This window comes from Pecten maximus, chromosome 5, assembly GCF_902652985.1.
Source record: "Pecten maximus chromosome 5, xPecMax1.1, whole genome shotgun sequence".
Classification (NCBI taxonomy): Eukaryota; Metazoa; Mollusca; class Bivalvia; order Pectinida; family Pectinidae; genus Pecten; species Pecten maximus.
Genome location: NC_047019.1, coordinates 27,586,142 through 27,608,816, shown reverse-complemented (window position 1 = coordinate 27,608,816; position 22,675 = coordinate 27,586,142). Strand labels below are relative to the sequence as shown.

Genomic DNA, 22,675 nt, shown 5'->3' with positions numbered 1-22,675 from the left:
TCTTAACAATTTCATTACATGGATTTCTTCACATCACGTGTTGTCCCGACCCCCGGGGAAGTGTAGCCAAGGGGAACTACGTGTACATCCCAATAATGCAATGGTTCGCTTTAAAAGATTGGGCCGTGTTCAATTTGTTTATTCTTTTTTTTTTTAATTTGAAGAGTTGTAGCCCCCTACTTATCTTCGCCCGTGAACTATATATGCATATATATATATATATATATATTGATAGAAGAATACGCCATTCATTTTATTCGTTTTGAAACCTTTATATATTATTTACCTTATCTTTTGTCTTGATTTAACTGCTTTTATTTTCAAAGCAGACAGATGAAAGATAGACAAGTTCTTAAATCTTACCAGTTCTTCTCCACGAACACAACATATACATTTTGTGTACATAATGTAAATAAATCATCTAAATTTTAAATATTGTTGGTGTTTCAACCACCAAATCATTTTTTAAGCGAGTTTCGAGTTTCTTTCTTTAATCGAAAACGGACTATCATAAATGTGTTGTTGGAAAAGACACATATACTTGTATGTTGGTAAAAACTAATTCCGACTTATTGGTAAAACATGTTCTTTTTTCAATATCCCTTGTTTTGTTTGCAATGTACTGACTCGTCCTTATGGATACAGTTACAATCACGTACACGTATGCATGACAACAACAAAATATCACGAAGCCCATGTGAAGTTTGTAACCCCCGGGATTTGATGCCCCACCCACAGAATCCCTGTTGGGCAACATGCAAAAACATATGTAAATGTGTTTCCTTTTGTTTCAGTACAAATAGATTGACACTGATTATGTTTACTTCGTTGCCCGACCCCCGGGATGGATTTACTCCTACCCACGGTCACTTATGATTAATCCCGAGGGTAACGATTGGACTTAATGCCAATATTTAAAATTGAAATTCTGGTTTGACACACTGTTTCGTGTCAACACGCGGTATGCCCCGACCCCCGGGATTCAAGGCTAGGTGTGACTTATGTACTAATTAAAATTAATTAAACTGAAACATGTAAAACATGATAATCTTTTATTTTCAAGCTTGAATTCGAATTAAGTATTCGTCATTTCCATGAAAAGTTAACTGTTTTTCGTCCAAACAAGTTCAAAATTAACATGGAAAGAATAAAATGATGTGTAATTTAGTTGTTTTTATAATCATGCATTATTTTTGGAGTTAATTCAAAGTGTCGGATAAAAGAGAAAACATGCATACGGAGGAATATGAAAGTAAAAGTACGGAGATATATGAAAGTAAAAATATTTCGGTATGAGGACGACAATCTGATACAACATGGTCCCTCCACAACATATAACTGTATCATATGTTCAATTCAATTCAATATGTAAAATATGTATGGGTTTTTTTTGTAGAGAATTGATTGAAATTGAAAACAAAAATAGGCTGTTATATTTTATTGTACATTGTCAGAAGTTGAATACTTTAAGCTACTACCACCCTCCAAAAGGTTCTGATTTGATCTTTTAAATTTAAAGTGATTGGATAAGTAATTGCGTCTGAAATAAAGTCGAGGATATGGTAACATCCTTCCGTTTACATTAACACCTGCAAATTGTGTTTACTTTCAACATATTCTATTGTATCATAAATATACAAAGGGATCGGGCACACGTTTTCCAACTTATATAAAGCCCTTTCCCAAAAACACAAATATACAACACAAATATTTACACAAGATGACATTAGAATTTACATAAAGTGATTTTATTTTTGAAAATGTGAGTTTAAGAAGAGTAGAGATAGGGTGATAATTAGAGGGAAATGGAGGGAGAGAGTGTAGAATCTCCTCCATTTACAATTTATTTTACAATTTTTGAAGAATAATTAGAAAATTTTTAACAAGAAAGTTTTAAAGTATTGATTTTATACAGAGTGAGTGATCTTTCTGGACTCAGCCGACATTCGTTGACATTACACTATTCCATACTTTCAGCTGTTCAATGAAATTGTGTGATGAAAACCATCCGACAATGGAACAGATATCTAACTTTACTCGTTTTACTTCCGATTTTCCTTCAAATAGGAGGAGAAGAAAAATAGAATAAACATTCCTGTAATTTTTATTTTGAGTGTGCATTTCTTTAATGAACTATGCTCACAGATCTATAATATTCACAGAGAATCTATCAACAAGCTGGATAAAGATTTATTTCTTCTTAAATTACATATTTTATTTTGACATTAGACAGCAAAAGCTACAAAATCATTTAAAAAAAACAGAGGCCCGGTATTCTTAACTTCATTTTATTAGTATAAGCAATGTAAAGGATTGTATAGTATAATTATATTAATTCTTATCGCTGAGAAATAACACTCAATGTTTGAAATATATTAGGTTTGTTTAAAATGTTAAAATGATAAAAGGGATTATATATTTAAAACCAAAAAATCATTGTAATGTTTTCTTTTATACAAGTGGAATATTTAGAATAATTATGTCAGCAGTATATCAATGAAGTACGACTTAAATTAAACCATTCTTGTTCTTAAAGAATCCATGACTAATTTGTCCATCATCGAACCAAGGTGAACGCTCAGTTTCTGTTTCCATGGTTTTATATCGATATTCTATTCCAGCAAATGTTTATTTACGAAAGATCAAAATATGTGCTGACATTCAAATTTGAAAGAAAATTAACAAATATACATATATCAACTTCTGATTTCCCGTCAAGTGTCTGACAATTTGACAATGATTTTCAATTTTAACCATTGAAACTCTAGATGAATTTTCAGCTTTGTTGAACTAAATCAAACACAAAATACTTAAAGCAAATAATTCTAGACTTTTCTCAATATTCTCACACATATTTCTTTACGACGGGAAAATAAGCTTTTGGACAATGTAAATACTAGGGAACATTTAGCTGTCACTCTCCGGGTCCGATTCTCAGAGGATGTCCCGAGGGGGGACAATTATCTCGGCTGATGAGCTACGAATACCGAAAATAATTTAAAGTGGGCGGGGCTTTGTGTCTAATCAAGCGTGTTGACTGACAGCCAATGCATTTGGAGATTTGACAGTCTGGATAGGTTTAAAAGGCCAACGATCTCCAAACTTCATCACTTGTTTTAGCACAGCTACAACTGGCCTGTCTATTTACGGAAGTGAATTTCTTTAATCGTTTGAGTCGACTTTTTAAAACACAACAAAGAACTTTAAGATGCATTCAAAAGAGTTTGACAGCAGTTTGGAAGATATCACTGTCGATGTTGATGATTCTTTCAATCAATCTGAGTTTGAGACCTCGTTTGATGTCAGGGATGTGAACTGTCAACGTGATAATCAACGTTATACAGAACATCGTCACTCGAAATCGGACGTGTCTGATGACGTCAGACTAAGAATCAATAGCAGGGAGAGACAACGAATGCACGACTTGAACGCTGCTCTCGACAGTCTCCGTCAAGTCATGCCGTATTCACACGGGCCATCGGTCAAGAAAATCTCCAAGATGTCGACACTTTTACTAGCCAGGAATTACATCGTAATGTTGACCAAGTCTTTGGAGGAGATGAGGAAACTCGTTCAAGACATGTCGGCCACAAAATCAGCGGAAGCACCAGTGTTGCCACCTATTGCCATTCCTACGGCAACTCAGTTAACAGCTCCCTCTAGTGACTTGGGAGGCCAGTATTATTATCCAAATATGCCAACTGCTTCTTCTTCAAGATTTTCTCCATACAAGACCCCGGCGTTTGTTCCCTATATGGACCCTCCAACACATACGTCATCGCCGGTGTCAAAACGCGTTACGTCATCAAAAAGGTCTCTCTCGACACCGCTTTCTGATTCCACAAACACTCATGTGCGTCCTTCGGTTCCATTCAAACATTCAGTATCAGCTATTCTGGAGGATAAAAAGCCATCACAGCCTGTTCCATGTAAACCTACCCCATCCATGTATTCTCTCAGCGATGAATCACAAGCGATCGTGTCCGGAGCTATTCCGAACGTCCATCCACATTTTCTCGGATTTCCTCGACAGGATTGGAAGCCAATGTATTGAGTGAAGGTTTGACAATATTTTGTGATAAATGACATTGAGACAATTGTTAGATGATAAAGTCATTCTTTGTCAGGCTCAGAGACATTGTTTAAATAGAGCACTGCACAATGACTTGAATTAACCATTAACTGTGATACGATTCTATGTTAGAGGTAACAAGACGGTATATTTTCGTTCCTTTCTCTACTCTTTTACTGTCGATCTAACTGTTTGTGTATATATTGTATAGTTCTGTATATTTGTGTAAAATCCAAATACTTATGTCAGTAATTTACCATTGTATATATGTATATTACTTAAATATGTAAAATATTGATAAAACTTTGAGAAATACAGAAATAGTATCTTATTCAGTATCTTTGTTCTTTATTCCGATTTGACAAATGGATATAAATCCTGCAACTTTAAATGCAAACTATGCAAATATTCTAAATGTTCAATATACAGAAATGAAATTGCAGGATCTATGTCCATTTAGAATCTGAGGTAAATTTCGTGTTTAACATCTTGTAAAGGTTAACCAGCCCATTAAACTCTGACGGATAGTATGGTATGGCGTTGTTGTCCGAACGTCCGTCCGTCCGATGCATACCTTTTTTTAACCGACCCGTTTAAACTTGGTAAAACTTGGTAGTCATTACAGTGGTAAGTAGTCGTGTTGTCTTGAACGGCTTGAAAAAAAAATACAATTAATGGTCATAAAGAAAAGTAATAGGCCGCGTACAGAATTGGACAGAAACACCTATGAGTCTTTTGCTAGGAATAACGGAGAAAAAGTCTGTTCATATTATTACTTACATTTGCATACTGCGAGTTCATTTACAAATTGGCATTAAGACAAAGCTTATAACTTGGGTAACACAGAAAAAATCCCCAAAATATTAAACACGGTGGGGAATCACGTGGTCAGAAGATACGAATTCAAAATGGCGGCCGCTAGTGCAGAAAACTTAAATGAGGTAAGATATTGAAAATACTCATTACATAGGTTTTTTCTTGTAGCGAGCATATGTCATACTATAATCTCGACATATCCATACCTCAAGTGTGCTGGGACAGTTTGTAGTCATCTGTAACATTCTGACCAAAATTTCGAATCGAAAGGATTCCACTGACGAATTCAATTCAAAATTTTGGTCAGAATGTTACGGAAAACTACGATCTGTTCCAGGACACATTAGGTATGGCAATGTTTAGATTTTAGTATGACATATGCTCGCTACAATGAAAAGCCTGTGTAATGAGTATTTTCAGTATCTTACCTCATTTTATGCTTTCTACACTGGTGGCCGCCATTATCTTCAGATCACGCGATTCCCCTCCGTAATTAGATATATTCACAGGAACAAAAACTGAGCGAAAATACACGGGAATCACTATGTAAACGTTTATCAAAATTCTTGTTTCTTTTTCATCCGTATACAGCTCTTTCATGTACTGTTGTAATTCAGTGCAGAACGACATATTCTTTAAGTAGGTGGTAGTGGTCGAATAATGTGTTTTAAAATCATTCCTACTCAAACGAATGCTTTTGGGAATCTGTGCACTGTAGATTTTGAAACTGACAGGTACATTGTCTTAAAACGAACTTTTGTATTTCACCATTCAATGACACAACAACACTAGAAATAGACAAACAAAAAGGAAATGTGAACCAAGTCAAACAGATCAGGTTAAGACATTCAAATTTGTCTAATAACTTAAACTATACGCTTACGTATTCATCATAAAAGACTTCATCATAAAGTGATTAATTACATGTATAGCCTTCTGATAAGGTCGATACAAGGTTGTATTAACATGATAAAAAGGTATATCAACTGAGGTTGATATTTTTTTCTCGTTAATAATATCATGTATTAACCGACATCAAATGGCTATAATTATTATGTTGTTTTATTATCAAATAACTGTTTTCGTGTTTAATAATCATACATGAACACTTGGTTGTGCAATGAGAGAGCCTGATTTGTGAAGCATTTGTAAATATCTAATTATATGTTTTAAACATCAGACAATCAAAAGTAAACTAATGCATGAAAATGCATTATGTACATTAATCTTAGATAATCTAATGTTTGAACTATTAAAGTTATTGCTTGTCAGGTTTCCAAAGAGTGCAAGACATCAGGCACTGTGGGCGATACCTAGGGGAAGTAAACCCCAATCAACCAAGCTTTATTATACCAGTTTGGCCTGTCGATATGACATTTTATCGGGAATCATGTGAAACTATTTAAGTCAATCAGAAAGTGCGAAAAATATGATCTTATAATATATGTGAATGTTTGATAGCAATCGAACCGCCTTTCATTTTTATTCGTGATTTCGTTATGTAGGTACGGCACATGCGCAAACTCGAGAGGAAAACTTCCGTTCATCTTCCCACATAAGGATGGTTGGCAGCTTTTGTTCCTTAATGGTTTTATGAATTCGTTTTGAGAGATTTGTTGTACAAGGTGTATTATCAGAGTAAGACAGTTTGGGAGATTGTTGGCGTCTTAACATTCCAGTATTTCTAGTAATTCAGACTTGTGGAGAATCCACAATACTGATAAGGTAAAGAAATTAACGGAAATCAATTTCTGGATGAAAATCATTATCAAAATTGAGATATTTTATAGCTTAACATGATTGCTATTTCATTTAAAGCCAAATCATTTGCGATTCCTTCTGCTGAGGAATGCTGTTATTGTATAGACGGTAAGGAGAAGTAACTACCTATTGTGTGCCATTTCCTTATTTGTAAAGCTTTCGATTTAGTAGATTTAAACTACTAGTTACCTTGCAATACAACAAGAGAAGGCTATCGGCAATAGTTGAAATATTGTTTTATTCTTAAACTCAAAGCTTGCTATAGAAATACTAAAAAAAAAATCTGTGTTTGTTTGACGTGAACAGGTAACTAATGTAATTATGAGGTATGAACAATATATATTTGGAGAGATTTTATAGTTGATCAGTTTACAATACCCCATCCGAGTCTATGATAAACTAAGTTGTTTCAAAGTTGTAAATTAAATCAAATTTCTCTAAATCCAAATCAAAGTAGCCGTACCCGTTCAAAAGTCGAAAATTTCGGTTAACGTTACCATGGTGACAGTAAACCAATGTCCCGTGCCGTGTCTATTAGTGCCAAACAGGATACTTTATGACACGATTGACCATTGTCCGGTCGTGTGGTCATCAGATTCCGTTAGGTAACCATCTCCATGACACTTACCGGGATTAAACGGGTGCGATCAACCGAACATACACAATCTGGCGTGAGGTCGGGAGGTCGCGATGGCCGTTCAGATTTAATGTCACAATGTAATATATGGAAAGGATAACAAGATATACAATCATTGTTGACAATGTGTGTCCAATCGTTCTGCCTCTTCTTTGAGACAATACAATTTTTTTTAAATCAGAACATTAATTACAGTGCTCGTATTTGGTAATACTGATCCCAACCGTTGTAGATGTCGTAACAATGAAGACACATGTTATTAGTATGTTTGTATTTAAGTAAAAGTTTCTTTGGTAGTTTGTGTTAATGGTGTTCATTAATTACCTGATGTTTTAATTATTGTTGGTCTACAGCAGGAATATTAATATTCTAGCGGTAATTCGTTACCAATCTAGTCAGATTCGAGTGACTGTTACAATATCGGTATTATATTAATCACAGGGTTTTGGCACGGATTGCCATCCCACAGGCCATGCACACGTATCATGTAATACATAAATGGGTCGTGTGTTGGAAATTCGTGCCAAGTCCCTGGGTTTACATTTAAGGATTGTTTTTAAACATTCGTGAGGTCATATATATAACAACATTGACTTCTGGACATATTCTATGAATCGCGATTTCTGGTTAAAAATGTCCAGAAAACCAATGCTGTTATGACCTCATGAATATTAAAAACAATTTAAATTCTATTCCTTATATGTAGATTATGACTATTGTTTTATCTGTTTATTTTCGTTTTTTCTGCGTGGGAGAGACGTCGTAGAGAGAACCATCGTTTTCGCGGGAAAGTGTCATTCCATAGGGAACGCCGACAGGGTCAAAATTCGAACTGCTTATTTTCTTATTCTTATTTGCTATTCCTCAAATTCAAATTCTAATTCTTAATTCCATAATTCCATCTACAACATTTATTTTGTGAGAGTTATGGAGTGATTTTTATAATTTGAAGATATATAACATGGATCGTATTTAGTTGAAATTTAGAAGAAAGGGGGATAGATAAAGTTTAAAAGAAGGGGAAAGTACTATCTGAATAATAAATACTCATCATACTGAGGGTAAAGGACATCTTATCTGTGGCACGTGCATGTTCATTTTGATCTGTGGCGTGTGCATGTGACGCGCGTGTACATATGAAGGTAATGGACATCTGATCTGTTGCGCGTGCACGTATGAAGGTAATGAACATCTAATCGGTGGCGCGTGCATGCATGAAGGTAATGAACATCTGATCTGTTGCGCGTGCACGTATGAAGGTAATGGACATCTGATCTGTTGCGCGTGCACGTATGAAGGTAATGAACATCTGATCTGTTGCGCGTGCACGTATGAAGGTAATGAACATCTGATCTGTGGCGCGTGCAGTATGACATTTATTCCATTGACATATAACATCAAAGTTGTGAGAAGGAAAAATCAAGAAAAAGAAAAGTAGCGAAGCATTGGCCTAACTTGATCCAGGATCTGTCGACTTTGTTTCCAATACTCGCGTCTCATTTAGAAATATCGCCATAACTTTTATATAAATAGTATTCTTCTAGTTATTAATCCTTTGAATGCCAATCTGAGCCCCATGTGACAAACTTCTCACTCTATCATGATACTATATTATAGCTGATCTCAAACTGTATATCGACAAGCGGTAGTTAGGGGAGGCTACTCAATAACCGTAAAATAATCATAACCAAACTCACAGAACAAAATGGTTTCAGTTATTTATTTATCTAGCATTGTTTCAAGTCGTTTAGTGTAAACTTCACAATGTCTCATGTTTAACGTCACTGTTTCAAAAAATGGGGAAGAAAATCTATATCATACGCGCGCCGAGAGTGTTGTGAAGCTTCCATCTTGCACCACCAGGGCATGGTTACTTGTTGATATGTAGAGGCGTCAGTGTACAGTAATTATCGACAATACTGAGTAAACAAATGCCGCCTTCATGACATCGTTTTCAGCGGTTAAAGATTTTTCTACGTATGACAGAGGGGTGGGTTGGCTAGAAAATTCGACAATCATCTGATCCGTTCTGCCGTAATTACCACTCTGACAATATAACAGTCGTCGAAACATCATATTCCCTTCCCTTCCACATTACCCATAGTTTAGTATTAGTAACATATAGAAATTCTGTCAACTGTTAGGATTTTGAGTACATGGGCTCGAATAAAGGGGAGTAACTCTAGAAGACATTTTGGTAATCATAACCGAGATAAAGCAATGGACTAATAATAGTAGTTGTAAATACTTTTTTAAGTAGACGAGTTAACGTTGGACATCGGGTATTTAAACTCCTTCACTATAGAAATAGTCGTAGTGTAGGGACTATTTTAAGACATGCCGTACTTAGGACTAATGACGGGTAACACTATATGTAGGATTAACATTTCCAGCGAAGTCACTTATTAATCGCCTTACACGTGTGTGATCTCATTTTGTGTATTATCCATTTTTCTCGTGTCCACAGAAATTATATATATATATATATATATTAGGTTTGCGTCCATGGAGGTATAAATGTGTTAGGTTAGCTCCCAAAGAGAAAAAGGGGGATTGTCAATCAAATTGTCAATGTACCAATTAGTTCTATAAAATCTGCTTTTAGTACCAGCTAGTTTAGCGACGTGAGGACTTATTAATGTGCATGGATACCCACACAAACAGGTATGAGCCCCTCAACAGCATTTAGCTGTACATCCCACAGGAGTATTATTTTACATGTACATGTTTGTCCCCCCCCCCCCCCCCCCCCCCCCCAAGTTAAGCCATATATGCCTATCCGTAAATAAAATAATATAATATGGCTACATGTCATGGGCAATGTACAGAGAATGAAAAACCCTTAATCTGTTCAGACCGTACAGAAACATCTGACCATTAACCTGTACAGACCGTACAGAAACATCTGACCATTAACCTGTACAGACCGTACAGAAACATCTGACCATTAACCTGTACAGACCGTACAGAAACATCTTACCATTAACCTGTACAGACCGTACAGAAACGTCTGACCATTAACCAGTACATACCGTACAGAAACATCTGACCATTAACATGTACAGACCGTACAGAAACGACTGACCATTAACCTTTACAGACTGTGCAGAAACGTCTGACCATTACATGTACAGACCGTACAGAAACGTCTGAACATTAACATGTACAGACCGTACAGAAACGTCTGAACATTAACCTGTACAGACCGTACAGAAACATCTGACCATTAACCTGTACAGACCGTACAAAACATCTGACCATTAACCTGTACAGACCGTACAGAAACGTCTGACCATTAACCTGTACATACCGTACAGAAACGTCCGACCATTAACCTGTACAGAACGTACAGAAATGTCTGACCATTAACCTGTACAGACCGTACAGAAACATCTGACCATTAACCTGTACAGACCGTACAGAAATGTCTGACCATTAACCTGTACAGACCGTACAGAAACGTCTGACCATTAACCTGTACAGACCGTACAGAAACGTCTGACCATTAACCTGTACAGACCGTACAGAAACATCTGACCATTAACATGTACAGACCGTACAGAAACGACTGACCATTAACCTGTACAGACTGTGCAGAAACGTCTGACCATTACATGTACAGACCGTACAGAAACGTCTGAACATTAACATGTACAGACCGTACAGAAACGTCTGAACATTAACCTGTACAGACCGTACAGAAACATCTGACCATTAACCTGTACAGACCGTACAGAAACCTCTGACCATTAACCTGTACAGACCGTACAGAAATGTCTGACCATTAACCTGTACAGATCGTACAGAAACGTCTGACCATTAATCTGTACAGACCGTACAGACCGTACAGAAACATCTGACCATTAACCTGTACAGACCGTACAGAAACCTCTGACCATTAACCTGTACAGACCGTACAGAAACGTCTGACCATTTACCTGCACAGACCGTACAGAAACATCTGACCATTAACCTGTACAGACCGTACAGAAACGTCTGAACATTAACCTGTACAGACCGTACAGAAACATCTGACCATTAACCTGTACAGACCGTACAGAAATGTCTGACCATTAACCTGTACAGACCGTACAGAAACGTCTGACCATTAACCTGTACAGACCGTACAGAAACGTCTGACCATTAACCTGTACAAACCGTACAGAAACCTCTGACCATTAACCTGTATAGACCGTACAGAAATGTCTGACCATTAACCTGTACAGACCGTACAGAAACGTCTGAACATTAACCTGTACAGACCGTACAGAAACGTCTGACCATTAACCTGTACAGACCGTACAGAAATGTCTGACCATTAACCGGTCCATATCTCGGATCCTGTGGAATAACATTAAAAGTGTTTGTGGTGCAAGACATACTTCTTAATTATAACAACACACAAAAATCGATACTGGGCATTGAAATAAAATCAAAGTAATTGACATTTGGAAGCCATCGACTGAAGGAATTACACGATCGCGTCCGTTCCAATGAAATGTATATACCTTTAGTGACGAGTTCATTGTGACTGTGTGGTATCCAAAATAAATATATACCGGTGAAATTGACATGGCTCTGTAAACAAAGTGAATGTCGACGCTCGGCGATATTTGGTGGTCGATGTGATTTTAAGTGATCATAAATGTGTGTGTACGTTTCACGGATAACTCAAAACTCTATGTGGAGGTATGGAACCGTGTTTAGCCCCTGCAAGGTTACAGGTGAAGGTGTTTCATTCAGCTATTCTTAAATAGGAAGTTATGAGTTAACACGTGATTGAACTTGACAGTGTTGGGTATGTGTGACTGTGTGTATATGGTAATATAGTACATTGTAAGGTAGAAAGGTACACACAGGTATTTGGCGATTCCAAAACTATACGTATTATGCATTGTAGAATTGTTTTCTGAGAACAGTTGGACGGAACACTTTATCATTGTGTGTATTCCTAAGAATTATATGGGTCCCTGCCGGTAACTCGACATGAGGGGTGAGTTTGATTACCGGTAGATCCTCCCTGTGTCATGATACATACTAGATTTGGGAGGACGTACAAGCGTTTCTTCAGAACGGAAAGTTCCGCAACAACAGACAGGTAAGTCATTATATGATTTTAATTTCAACAGAAGTATGATATTCCTAACGCATACCTGTAAATATTAAATCTGAAATCGTTGATCTTATCACTCTGATTCTGATTATATTAGATATCGCGTTTACATTCTCTTTAGATCAGGGGCAATCATGCATGTAGTTGTTTAAATATCGCTGACTACATGGACCATATAATATCTAATTATAAGTCCGCGATATCCCGAACAAAAAACAAGAGGTGCATATGACCTGCATCGATCTTCTGGATATTTCAGTGACTATGGCAAAATTCTTTATTCCTATAGAAGAAGGATATTAAAAAAATTGATATATTTGCCCTACTAGGCCACGTCATTACGGTCCCTGGATGACAAGACCAACGGTTTATACAGAACTGGTTACCCTTAACTCAAGGAAGTTTCAGGCCAGATATGGACCCTATCTTTGTACATATTGTATTTCCTCTTTTGGGTCCCGCCCCTCACGACCCAGCATGGGATGGCAGACCCACCATATACAAAATTGGTTACCCTTTGCCCACAGATGCTTCTTACTAGGTTTGGTCAAAATCCACTAAGTCGTTTATGACAGACGGACGCCGGATATCAATCAATCAATCATATTTTATCAAAGTGTCACAGTGACACAGTAAAACAGATATTTGAGGCGCAATAACAAAAAAAACAATTTTAACATCCAGTAATTTGATGATTAATAAGACACCATAGATCATATAAATGCGTCCCATCCTTTAAAAACAATTCAATAAGAAATATTAAGTATGTAATTATAATGTACCCAGATACAATGGCGGGAGAAATACGATAGTAACACAGACTAATACACGAGTCCAAAAAGAACTACGTGTAAACACACATAATTACATAACGGGAATGGCTGGTTAACGGTCAACCACTTAGAGGTACAATACAATACAATACAATACAATACAATACAATACAATACAATACAATACAATACAATACAATACACGATACAATACACGATACAATACAATACAATACAATATAATACAATACAATACAATACAATACAATTTATTAAAGTGTCGCATGGCAATTTTACATAAAATACAATAAGTATTGAAACTATACAGAATTATCATTTTTTTTATTTAACACATAGCCAATGATTAAAGACACTCATAGAAATAAAAAAATATATTTAGTTAGTACATTTTTCAACTAAAATGATTTACATGTTGTATTAAAAGTTCATTCTTCTTCGATACATTTTATGAACTGTGCTAGATATTGTAAGTTACATTAATTCATCAAAACAATAAGTTTTTGTTCATTGTTTACAGTAAAAGGCTAAAATCTGGACAATTCAGTTTGGCTACTGTAACAAAGATATCTTTGTATATTTGAATAAAAGTCACATATAATTAAAAAGTGACATTCATCTTCTATAGAGTTTAAATCACATAATGTACAAACCCTATTTTATAAAAGTACTTTGGACGAGAATACCGACCCGCCTCAATATTCAGCTTTAAATTTCTTGATTTTTAAAATTTAGCTAGTGCCTGTCTCTATCTAAAGTCGATAATATCAGAAGCATACCTTTCGGTATAATTACTGGTTTTATACAGCCTTTGTGTTCTAAGTTTATTTCCGTTATTACAATCTCTGTCAGTATACAGCTCTTTTTGCCAGATACAGTTTCATGTATCAACAGTTAATAAAATGATTTTAACTTACTTTACACATTCTTAAGTAGACATTACAGGAACATCGGTAAGTAGCTGTTGTAAGTTATTGTCTCTCAGCAGTTTAATAACTCTGTTCTCCCAACTGCGGTTGATCGACAGGGACCAGCTATGAATACATTTTGGTAACCTGTTCTCATTTAGAAATTTATAAATCATTCATATACGCTTGCTACATTATAGACACCGCCATATAGCTTATTGAAAATCAACAGTTGTTGGATAAACTCGATTTCAACCAATACCGAACAAACCTTTAAAATATATTCGACACTCGTAAACTTGGTGTTAATCTTCACGCAAGGTCTTCACTTACTAATAGTTCAAACTTACAAACGTGTTTATAGCAATGTAAAATAAATCTAAATATTGAGAGTGGCGTAATAAACTACACATATCAAACTAAATGACGTGAGACACACCTGTTAAAGACATGAACACATGTTTTATATGATCACAGGTAACTACAGGACAGCTAACTAACGTGAGTCAAACGGCCATAGGATTGTCTGCTTTCTAGGTACCACTTGAAAAAAAATCATGTCCTTCAAACCGGTCACCAGGAAGTCATTTCAGATAACACGCTCAAACCACAGTAACATTGAAACAAGTAATATTCCCGTACAAAAGAAGGAGAAAAAAGTCATAGCAATCTTAGAGTTAAAACGAAACTGATCAATAGTAACACTGGTCAGGACTATCTCAGGACACTGGTCAGGAGTATCTCAGGACACTGGTCAGGAGTATCCCAGGATACTGGTCAGGACTATCTCAGGACACTGGTCAGGAGTACCTCAGGACACTGGTCAGGAGTATCTCAGGACACTGGTCAGGAGTATCTCAAGACACTGGTCAGGACTATCTCAGGACACTGGTCAGGAGTATATCAGTACACTGGTCAGGAGTATCTCAAGACACTGGTCAGGACTATCACAGGATACTGGTCAGGAGTATCACAGGATACTAGTCAGGAGTATCACAGGATACTGGTCAGGAGTATCACAGGATACTGGTCAGGAGTATCTCAGGGACACTGGTCAGGAGTATCTCAGGATACTCTCAGGATACTGGTCAGGAGTATCTGGGGACACTGGTCGGGAGTATCTCAGGATACTTGTCAGAAGTATCTCAGGATACTTGTTAGGAGTATCTCAGGATACTCTCAGGATACTGGTCAGGACTATCTCAGGATACTGGTCAGGAGTATCACAGTACACTGGTCAGGAGTATCTCAGGATACTGGTCAGGAGTATCACAGGACACTGGTCAGGAGTATCACAGTATACTTGTTAGGAGTGTCTAAGGACACTGGTCAGGAGTATCTCAGGATACTGGTCAGGAGTATCTCAGGATACTGGTCAGGTCTATCACAGGACACTGGTCAGGAGTATCTCAGGACACTGGTCAGGTCTATCACAGGATACTGGTCAGGAGTATCACAGTATACTTGTTAGGAGTGTCTCAGGACACTGGTCAGGAGTATCTCAGGACACTGGTCAGGAATATCGAAGGACACTGGTCAGGAGTGTCTCAGGACACTGGTCAGGAGTGTCTCATGACACTGGTCAGGAGTATCTCAGGATACTCTCAGGATACTGGTCAGGAATATCACAGTATACTTGTTAGGAGTATCTCAGGACACTGGTCAGGAGTATCTCAGGACACTGGTCAGGACTATCTCAGGACACTGGTCAGGAGTATCTCAGTACACTTGTTAGGAGTATCTCAGGACACTGGTCGGGAGTATCTCAGGACACTGGTCCGTAGTATCTCAGGACACTGGTCAGGAGTATCTAAGGACACTGGTCAGGAGTATCTCAGGATACTGTTCAGGAGTATCACATGATACTGGTCAGGAGTATCGCAGGACACTGGTCAGGAGTATCTCGGGATACTGGTCAGGAGTATCTCAGGATACTGGTCAGGAGTATTTCAGGATACTGGTCAGAAGTATCTCGGGACACTGGTTAGGAGTAGCTTAGGACACTGGTCAGGAGAATCTCAGGACACTGGTCAGGAGTATCTCATGATACTGGTCAGGAGTATTTCAGGATACTGGTTAGGAGTAGCTCAGGACAGTGGTCAGGAGTATCTCAGGACACTGGTCAGGAGTATCTCAGGACACTGGTCAGGAGTATCTCAAGACACTGGTCAGGACTATCTCAGGACACTGGTCAGGAGTATATCAGTACACTGGTCAGGAGTATCTCAAGACACTGGTCAGGACTATCACAGGATACTGGTCAGGAGTATCACAGGATACTAGTCAGGAGTATCACAGGATACTGGTCAGGAGTATCACAGGATACTGGTCAGGAGTATCTCAGGATACTCTCAGGATACTGGTCAGGAGTATCTGGGGACACTGGTCGGGAGTATCTCAGGATACTTGTCAGAAGTATCTCAGGATACTTGTTAGGAGTATCTCAGGATACTCTCAGGATACTGGTCAGGACTATCTCAGGATACTGGTCAGGAGTATCTCAGTACACTTGTCAGGAGTATCTCAGGACCCTGGTCAGAAGTATCTCAGGACACTGGTCAGGAGTATCTCAGGATACTGGTCAGAAGTATCTCAGGACACTGGTCAGGAGTATCTCAGGATACTGGTCAGGAGTATCTCAGGATACTGGTCAGGAGTATCACAGGATGCTGGTCAGGACTATCTCAGGACACTGGTCAGGAGTATCTCAGGACACTGGTCAGGAGTATCTCAGAATACTGGTCAGAAGTATCTCAGGACACTGGTTAGGAGTATCTCAGGACACTGGTCAGGAGTATCTCAGGACACTGGTAAGGAGTATCTCAGAATACTGGTCAGGAGTATCTCAGGACACTGGTCATGACTATCGCAGGAGTATTTCAGGTTTGTTAGAGCAGTATCCAACTGGTTGAACTTGATAACAAGTCTAAAACAGCTGAAATAGAAATTGGATTCATCGCTCAATCTTGTTACAAAATGGCCGCTGTTTTCTGATAAACAACAACCAATGCATCTATTCCTACGGGATACCATTGGTTACGTCCCTTTTACTACCATTAGGGGGTTATCGAGCCGAAGACTTATAGCGATATCATATATGTTTACCTGTAAAGAGGTGCGACTTAAAAAATACAGAGTACAAAATTTATGTGCCATTTTCACCTTAAAATGACAAAGCTATATTTCATTTTATGCTCTAAAAGTCATATATCAAGGTATGGGGAAGTTTTTTTTTGTTTGTTTGTTTATTTTTTGTTTTGTTTTGTATTTTTTTTTGGGGGGGGGGGGGGGGGGGGGGGGGGGGGGCTTAATTAAAATTCGGTAGTATTGACACCCCTCGGTATTCATTTTAACACCCCTATTTTATCATTTTATGTAAGTTTCATTTCAAGACGTTGATTGACCTTTTAACCCCGTACCCTACTGTGTATGTGACGTATTGGTATCGTTATCGTTTTGGCTGCGGTGACAGTCATAGCACGTGGACTTCTTCTCGAAAAGATAATGCATTGTAATTATCACATGTAACGCGCAGTTGGTATTTGTTAATAAAACGTATTGATTTACCTGTAAACGACACTGGCCTGCTGTAAAATATAGACTGTTGTCCATTCCCCTAACGTACGACCAGTTCCTAATACATGTTTCTGGTACGACACAGCCAGATCTAAAGCTGAACAAGAAATATCTTTAAATAAAATAGACGGCATAGTTTAATGCTGGTGGTTATAATGTAAAACTGCTGGTGAAATAAATCAACGAACTAATTTGTTTCAGCACGGATAACAAAATTAGATCAGTTTGAATCATTTTTTTGGTGAAAATAAGACTGCATTTGAATCAGGAATATAATTTTATTAATGTGTCATTTGAAAAGATACATCCACTTATTCAGCTTGCATTCTTAACTTTGTTTCGTTTTTAAGTGCATATCTGCATTTTGCATTACCGCTACATCACATTGACCAGAGACTTGTATATCAGGTATATACGTCTCTGCATTGACCACTCACATAATTCATCACGACCAGTAAGAGCCGACCAGTTAACGCCACCTGTCGCGTCATATCCGGGGCCAAAAGAATTGTATACGGCTATGCCGAAAAAGCATCAAAATCATAAGATAATTTCCATTTCGCGAAATTTGGAAACCTGATAAGGATTATGACAGGGACATACAGTCATACATACAATACATAGATATGTACGTATACACGCCCCTGATTATGGACATACAAATTTTGGATAAGTGTCGTGAATTAATCCTTACAGGTCGTCAAAGTTGCTACTTTGAATATTATGTACACAACAAGGACTTTTCCCATCGTCATATCATCATCAAATAGATTTACACATACATATATATATAAACAAATAAACTGCCAAGTAATATTTATAGATCATACCAGAGACATATATAGAGAGTCTATATATGTCTCTGATCATACTTCACAGGAAACTGGATCCATGTCGTGTATATGGATGTCCATACGTTAAAGTATTTCATCTCAATCTGACTTACACTATGTCTGGATCTATCAATCAATATTTTCTTTTTCAAAATATGAAATAAAGAGTCTAGTTAAAAGTTGATTGAAAGATCAGTTTATACAGAAATGGTTTCATGATATTAATAATTCTTCAAGAGGACAAACATTTTCACAATTTGGCATAGGAAAGTATTTGTTACAGCTAAATGAAAAAGATGGAAAAATTGTGTGTAAATTTCGATCCTCTAATATCAGAAATATGTATTATGTACACTTTTTGTATGTGTCTGCTATGATATAGGTATACCTCGTCACTAGAGAATTTGTAATTTACTTATCCGAGTCGAGAAGAATGCAAGGGATGTTCAATATATCTAATCGTAAAGTTTACAAAGAATGTGTAGATTGATAGAAAAAATAAGTAAATTTATTCTAAATTTTTATATCAAGCAGTGCTCCTCCATTCGTTAATGATTGCATAACTGTACGCCATGTATCATTGTTATTATGTATATATGACCTCTTGTTACATACGTTAGTGTGTCCGAGTAATACCAATTAAACCTTGTACACAATCTCAATACTAAACAAGAAATATCTTTAAACAAGAAATATCTTTAAAAAAGATAAACGGCATAGTTTTAATGCTGGTGGTTATAATGTAAAACTGCTGGTGAAATAAATTAACGATCTAACTCGTTTCAGCACAGATAACAAAATTATATCATTTTGGTTTGAATAATTTTTAAATCAGGAATGTAATTGTATTAATATATCATTTAAAACGATCCATTCACTTATTCAGCTTGCATTCAATCTTAACTTTGTTTCGTTTTTACAGAGACGTAAATACCTTATATACAAGTCTCTGATTTTTAACTGCATACATCATCTTGACCAGTGACGCCACCTTTCGCGTCATATCCGGGGCAAAAAGAAAATTATACGGCTATGCCGAAAAAACATAAATATTTTATTGACTACCGCTCAAGTACAGTCTATATTTTCCTATGCTGCCTATTTACAAACTTGTCACGTGACCGGCTCCTTTCGTAGGGCAATACACATAAACACAGTAGAGTGCTTTTCCACTCCATTTATTGACTAAGACAGCAATGACTAGATAAGATTTGGATGTATTCTTGATGGAGAGTTGTTTTAGTAGTTCGGGCACCTGTGTTAATTAGATGTTATACCTGGTAGATTAGTTTACCTGTACATGTGTGATCGTTTTGGATGGGTACAACAGTGGACGGTCGTGGTTTTAGATTAAATCGTTCGATTTCTGTCATCAGTGAACATGACTCGGATTTCGAAGACCTGCCGGATTTTCATCCTGATGGAACAGACGGACATCTCACCACAAGCCACACTCTGGAGGGCTCGGGACAAGGTAAACATTTATATGTTTGTGTCCAATTCGGGCCATAGGTTAAACTGTTTACGAACTTTAAAAGGGTAAAGGGAAGCAACCAGTCGAGTAGACAGACATTGTTTACATGTTTACTAATCATTAAATTATCGTTATTATTTAAATCATTTTCATTGTGTTCTAAACAATGTAAAACAAATTACTACAAATTTTACATACATGTGTACATTGTAGTGTATGTATATCACAGTTGAAACTTAAAGTGGTACATGTACAGTGTATCATTACTGTGAAGATGTACGTGGCTGTCAAACATTGAGACAGTAGAGGATTTTATCAAAAATGTTTTAAAAAAGAAATATAATAAAAGAAAAAAGAATTAAAAAAAATAAACAGGCTATTTCAAGAAAGGTTTATACCTTTCTCCAGTTGTTGAGCCCATTTTCTCAGGTAAGTACATGTCGTTCGGCCCGAGTCCTTGAATTTGCGATATGTGTGTACATGTACTATCTAGGCCTACATATTGCACGTACAAGATATAAATATTATCACTTAAGTATAGTTACAAACAGTTTCAGACAGACCGAGCCATCAAATCTGCTTTGTCCATATAGTGATCGACATATGATATTTTAATTAACTTATTCTTACTGGTAATTAATACTACATTGTATATGGACTCTTAGCTTGGAGGATCCATCAGCAAATTGCTCAGAGCTTCCTGGAACTATAATGAGTTCACACATCATATTGTTGGACTTGGGATCAACAACTTCCAAATTACTTTAATATTATATCTATATTTGTGAATGTTTGTAGATGGGAGGGGTTAAAAAAGAGAAAAAAAAGCGGTAGGGGGGGGGGGGGGGGGGGGGGGGGGGGGGGGGGAGGTATCAGATAAAAAGTGACTGGGAATGAGTTCAGAAAGAAAAACTAAGGAATTTTACCTATAAGGCTATGACTAATTGATGATGATATAATGTGATTAATTATGGTTTGTCTATAAAATGGAGACTTTCAGGAGGTACTGAAATTTACAACAGACTTGAAAAGTGATTGATCAAAATAACTGATAAATTTACATCAAAATGCATTGAAACAATAGTTTTAAACTTACTGATATACCTTGAAACACTGCCAACCACATTGTCCCCATTTTAGTGAATACATTCACAGATACCTTCCTTCGTGTTTATGATCCATCAATCATCACTTACCGATCACTTGAGAAATTTTACAATCAATTATGACTTGAAGTGATTCCCAGTTTGAAGTTGATTGGTAACACTTGAGCACAAATTAGGTACGTGTTGCCTGTCGATATTACAGGAACTACACTATATCAAACTGGTTAATTTCCTTAGTCACCACATGATACCATTTAAAGTGGTAATATATCCTCTAGTCTGCAATTATTTCATTATTTAAATATAAAACAATAGTAGATTATATCCACGATTCTACGTTGATATGTTGTACAAAACTGTTGATATTTTATGTCATATTCCAACAGACAGCACAACATATAGATCATTACCGGTAAATCTTCAACAGTTACTATCATTTTGTTTGTAATGTACCACATGGTAATCTGTGTTTCTGTTTTAGCTAGGATCATATTTCGTAATGTGTTATGTGTTAAGTTTGTGTATTAGATGTGAGGATCTCCACATTGATGATGACAAATTCAGTCATACATCATTAGAACAGATATTATTTTTAGGATAGATGTAAGTCTTGTTATAAATAAACTTCAATAAAGGGTGTTGTAAATTTCCAGATGATATATACTTTATAATAGACAACTCCATAGATCTAGTGTACGTATATGATGTACGCACTTCACCCTCTGTGCATTCCTTCCGATAGGTACATGTGTGTGTATACATGCATATTCAAAACAATTATTGTTTGTGATAATATTTACATAGATAGCAATAAGCCATCATCAGATGAATAATGCATAATATTGGCTCTCTAGACCCATTTATGAATTAAATTAAATTATATAAATCAATTTTTACTGTATAATAACATACACACATTGATATAAAGTAACTACTCATGTACCTGGTATTTATATACAAATATATGATAATCAAGTAAGCCCAACCTCACAAATACCTTTTAAGCCCTTTTCTTCGTCTTTGCAGGTCTTCACTTTTAAATTACATGTCATATGTAATGATTGTTTTGGGGAATGGTGAGGAGTTTGTTGTTAATAGTATGCCTACTCTATTTTGTTGGGGTAGTCCGACATGGGGTCAGGGCCAGAGGAAACTCTGGCTAATTGTGGGGGTGTTGTTTTATAATTAGTTTATATAAGAACATGTAACCCCCCTCCTCCATTAACGTTGTTACATACACCTGTGGCTAAAAGTGGTTCAAATTACCTTGTATAAGGCCTCCCCAAACTTTAATACTAAGATTTTACTCTAAGGAGAACTTTATTACCTGTAAGATTTAAGCCAATTCTCACAAATTAGGGAAAAAGGTCTTATCCCAAACCAGTGGAAAAAGCTCCCAGCATGCTAACTCAGAAAAAGTCGTGATATTTGATGACATCAAACATGACATTTACATCAAAAGTAGGTAACAATCACAACGGCTTCAAGAGTTGGAATTCTTGGTTTTATTGATTACCGTTGACCGGTTTCGCCCATCTATAGGGCTTCTTCAAGACATCACATATACACCCCCCTCCATAAGATAGTA

The 22,675-nt window shown here is 36.7% G+C and overlaps 2 protein-coding genes across 2 annotated transcripts in view; both read left to right on the top strand.

The window, feature by feature from the left end:
- Positions 1 to 3,001: 3,001 nt before the first annotated feature.
- Positions 3,002 to 4,373, top strand: LOC117328560 (neurogenic differentiation factor 1-like). The gene has a single exon (XM_033886086.1). It carries the CDS (start codon positions 3,209 to 3,211, stop codon positions 4,052 to 4,054), a length of 846 nt encoding a protein of 281 aa, XP_033741977.1. The 5' UTR covers positions 3,002 to 3,208; the 3' UTR covers positions 4,055 to 4,373.
- Positions 4,374 to 11,877: 7,504 nt separating this feature from the next.
- LOC117327709 (phospholipase D1-like) overlaps positions 11,878 to 22,675 on the top strand; it is a gene marked incomplete at its 3' end in the record, with an annotated part of 78,912 nt that continues 68,114 nt past the window's right edge. The window contains 2 exon segments of the mRNA XM_033884827.1: positions 11,878 to 12,384; positions 19,884 to 19,981. Of these exon segments, the coding sequence (XP_033740718.1) occupies positions 12,314 to 12,384; positions 19,884 to 19,981 (169 nt within the window).

Coding starts and splice junctions, on each gene's coding strand:
- LOC117328560 (XM_033886086.1), top strand. CDS start 3,209: ATGCATTCAAAAGAGTTTGACAGCAGTTTGGAAGATATCACTGTCGAT.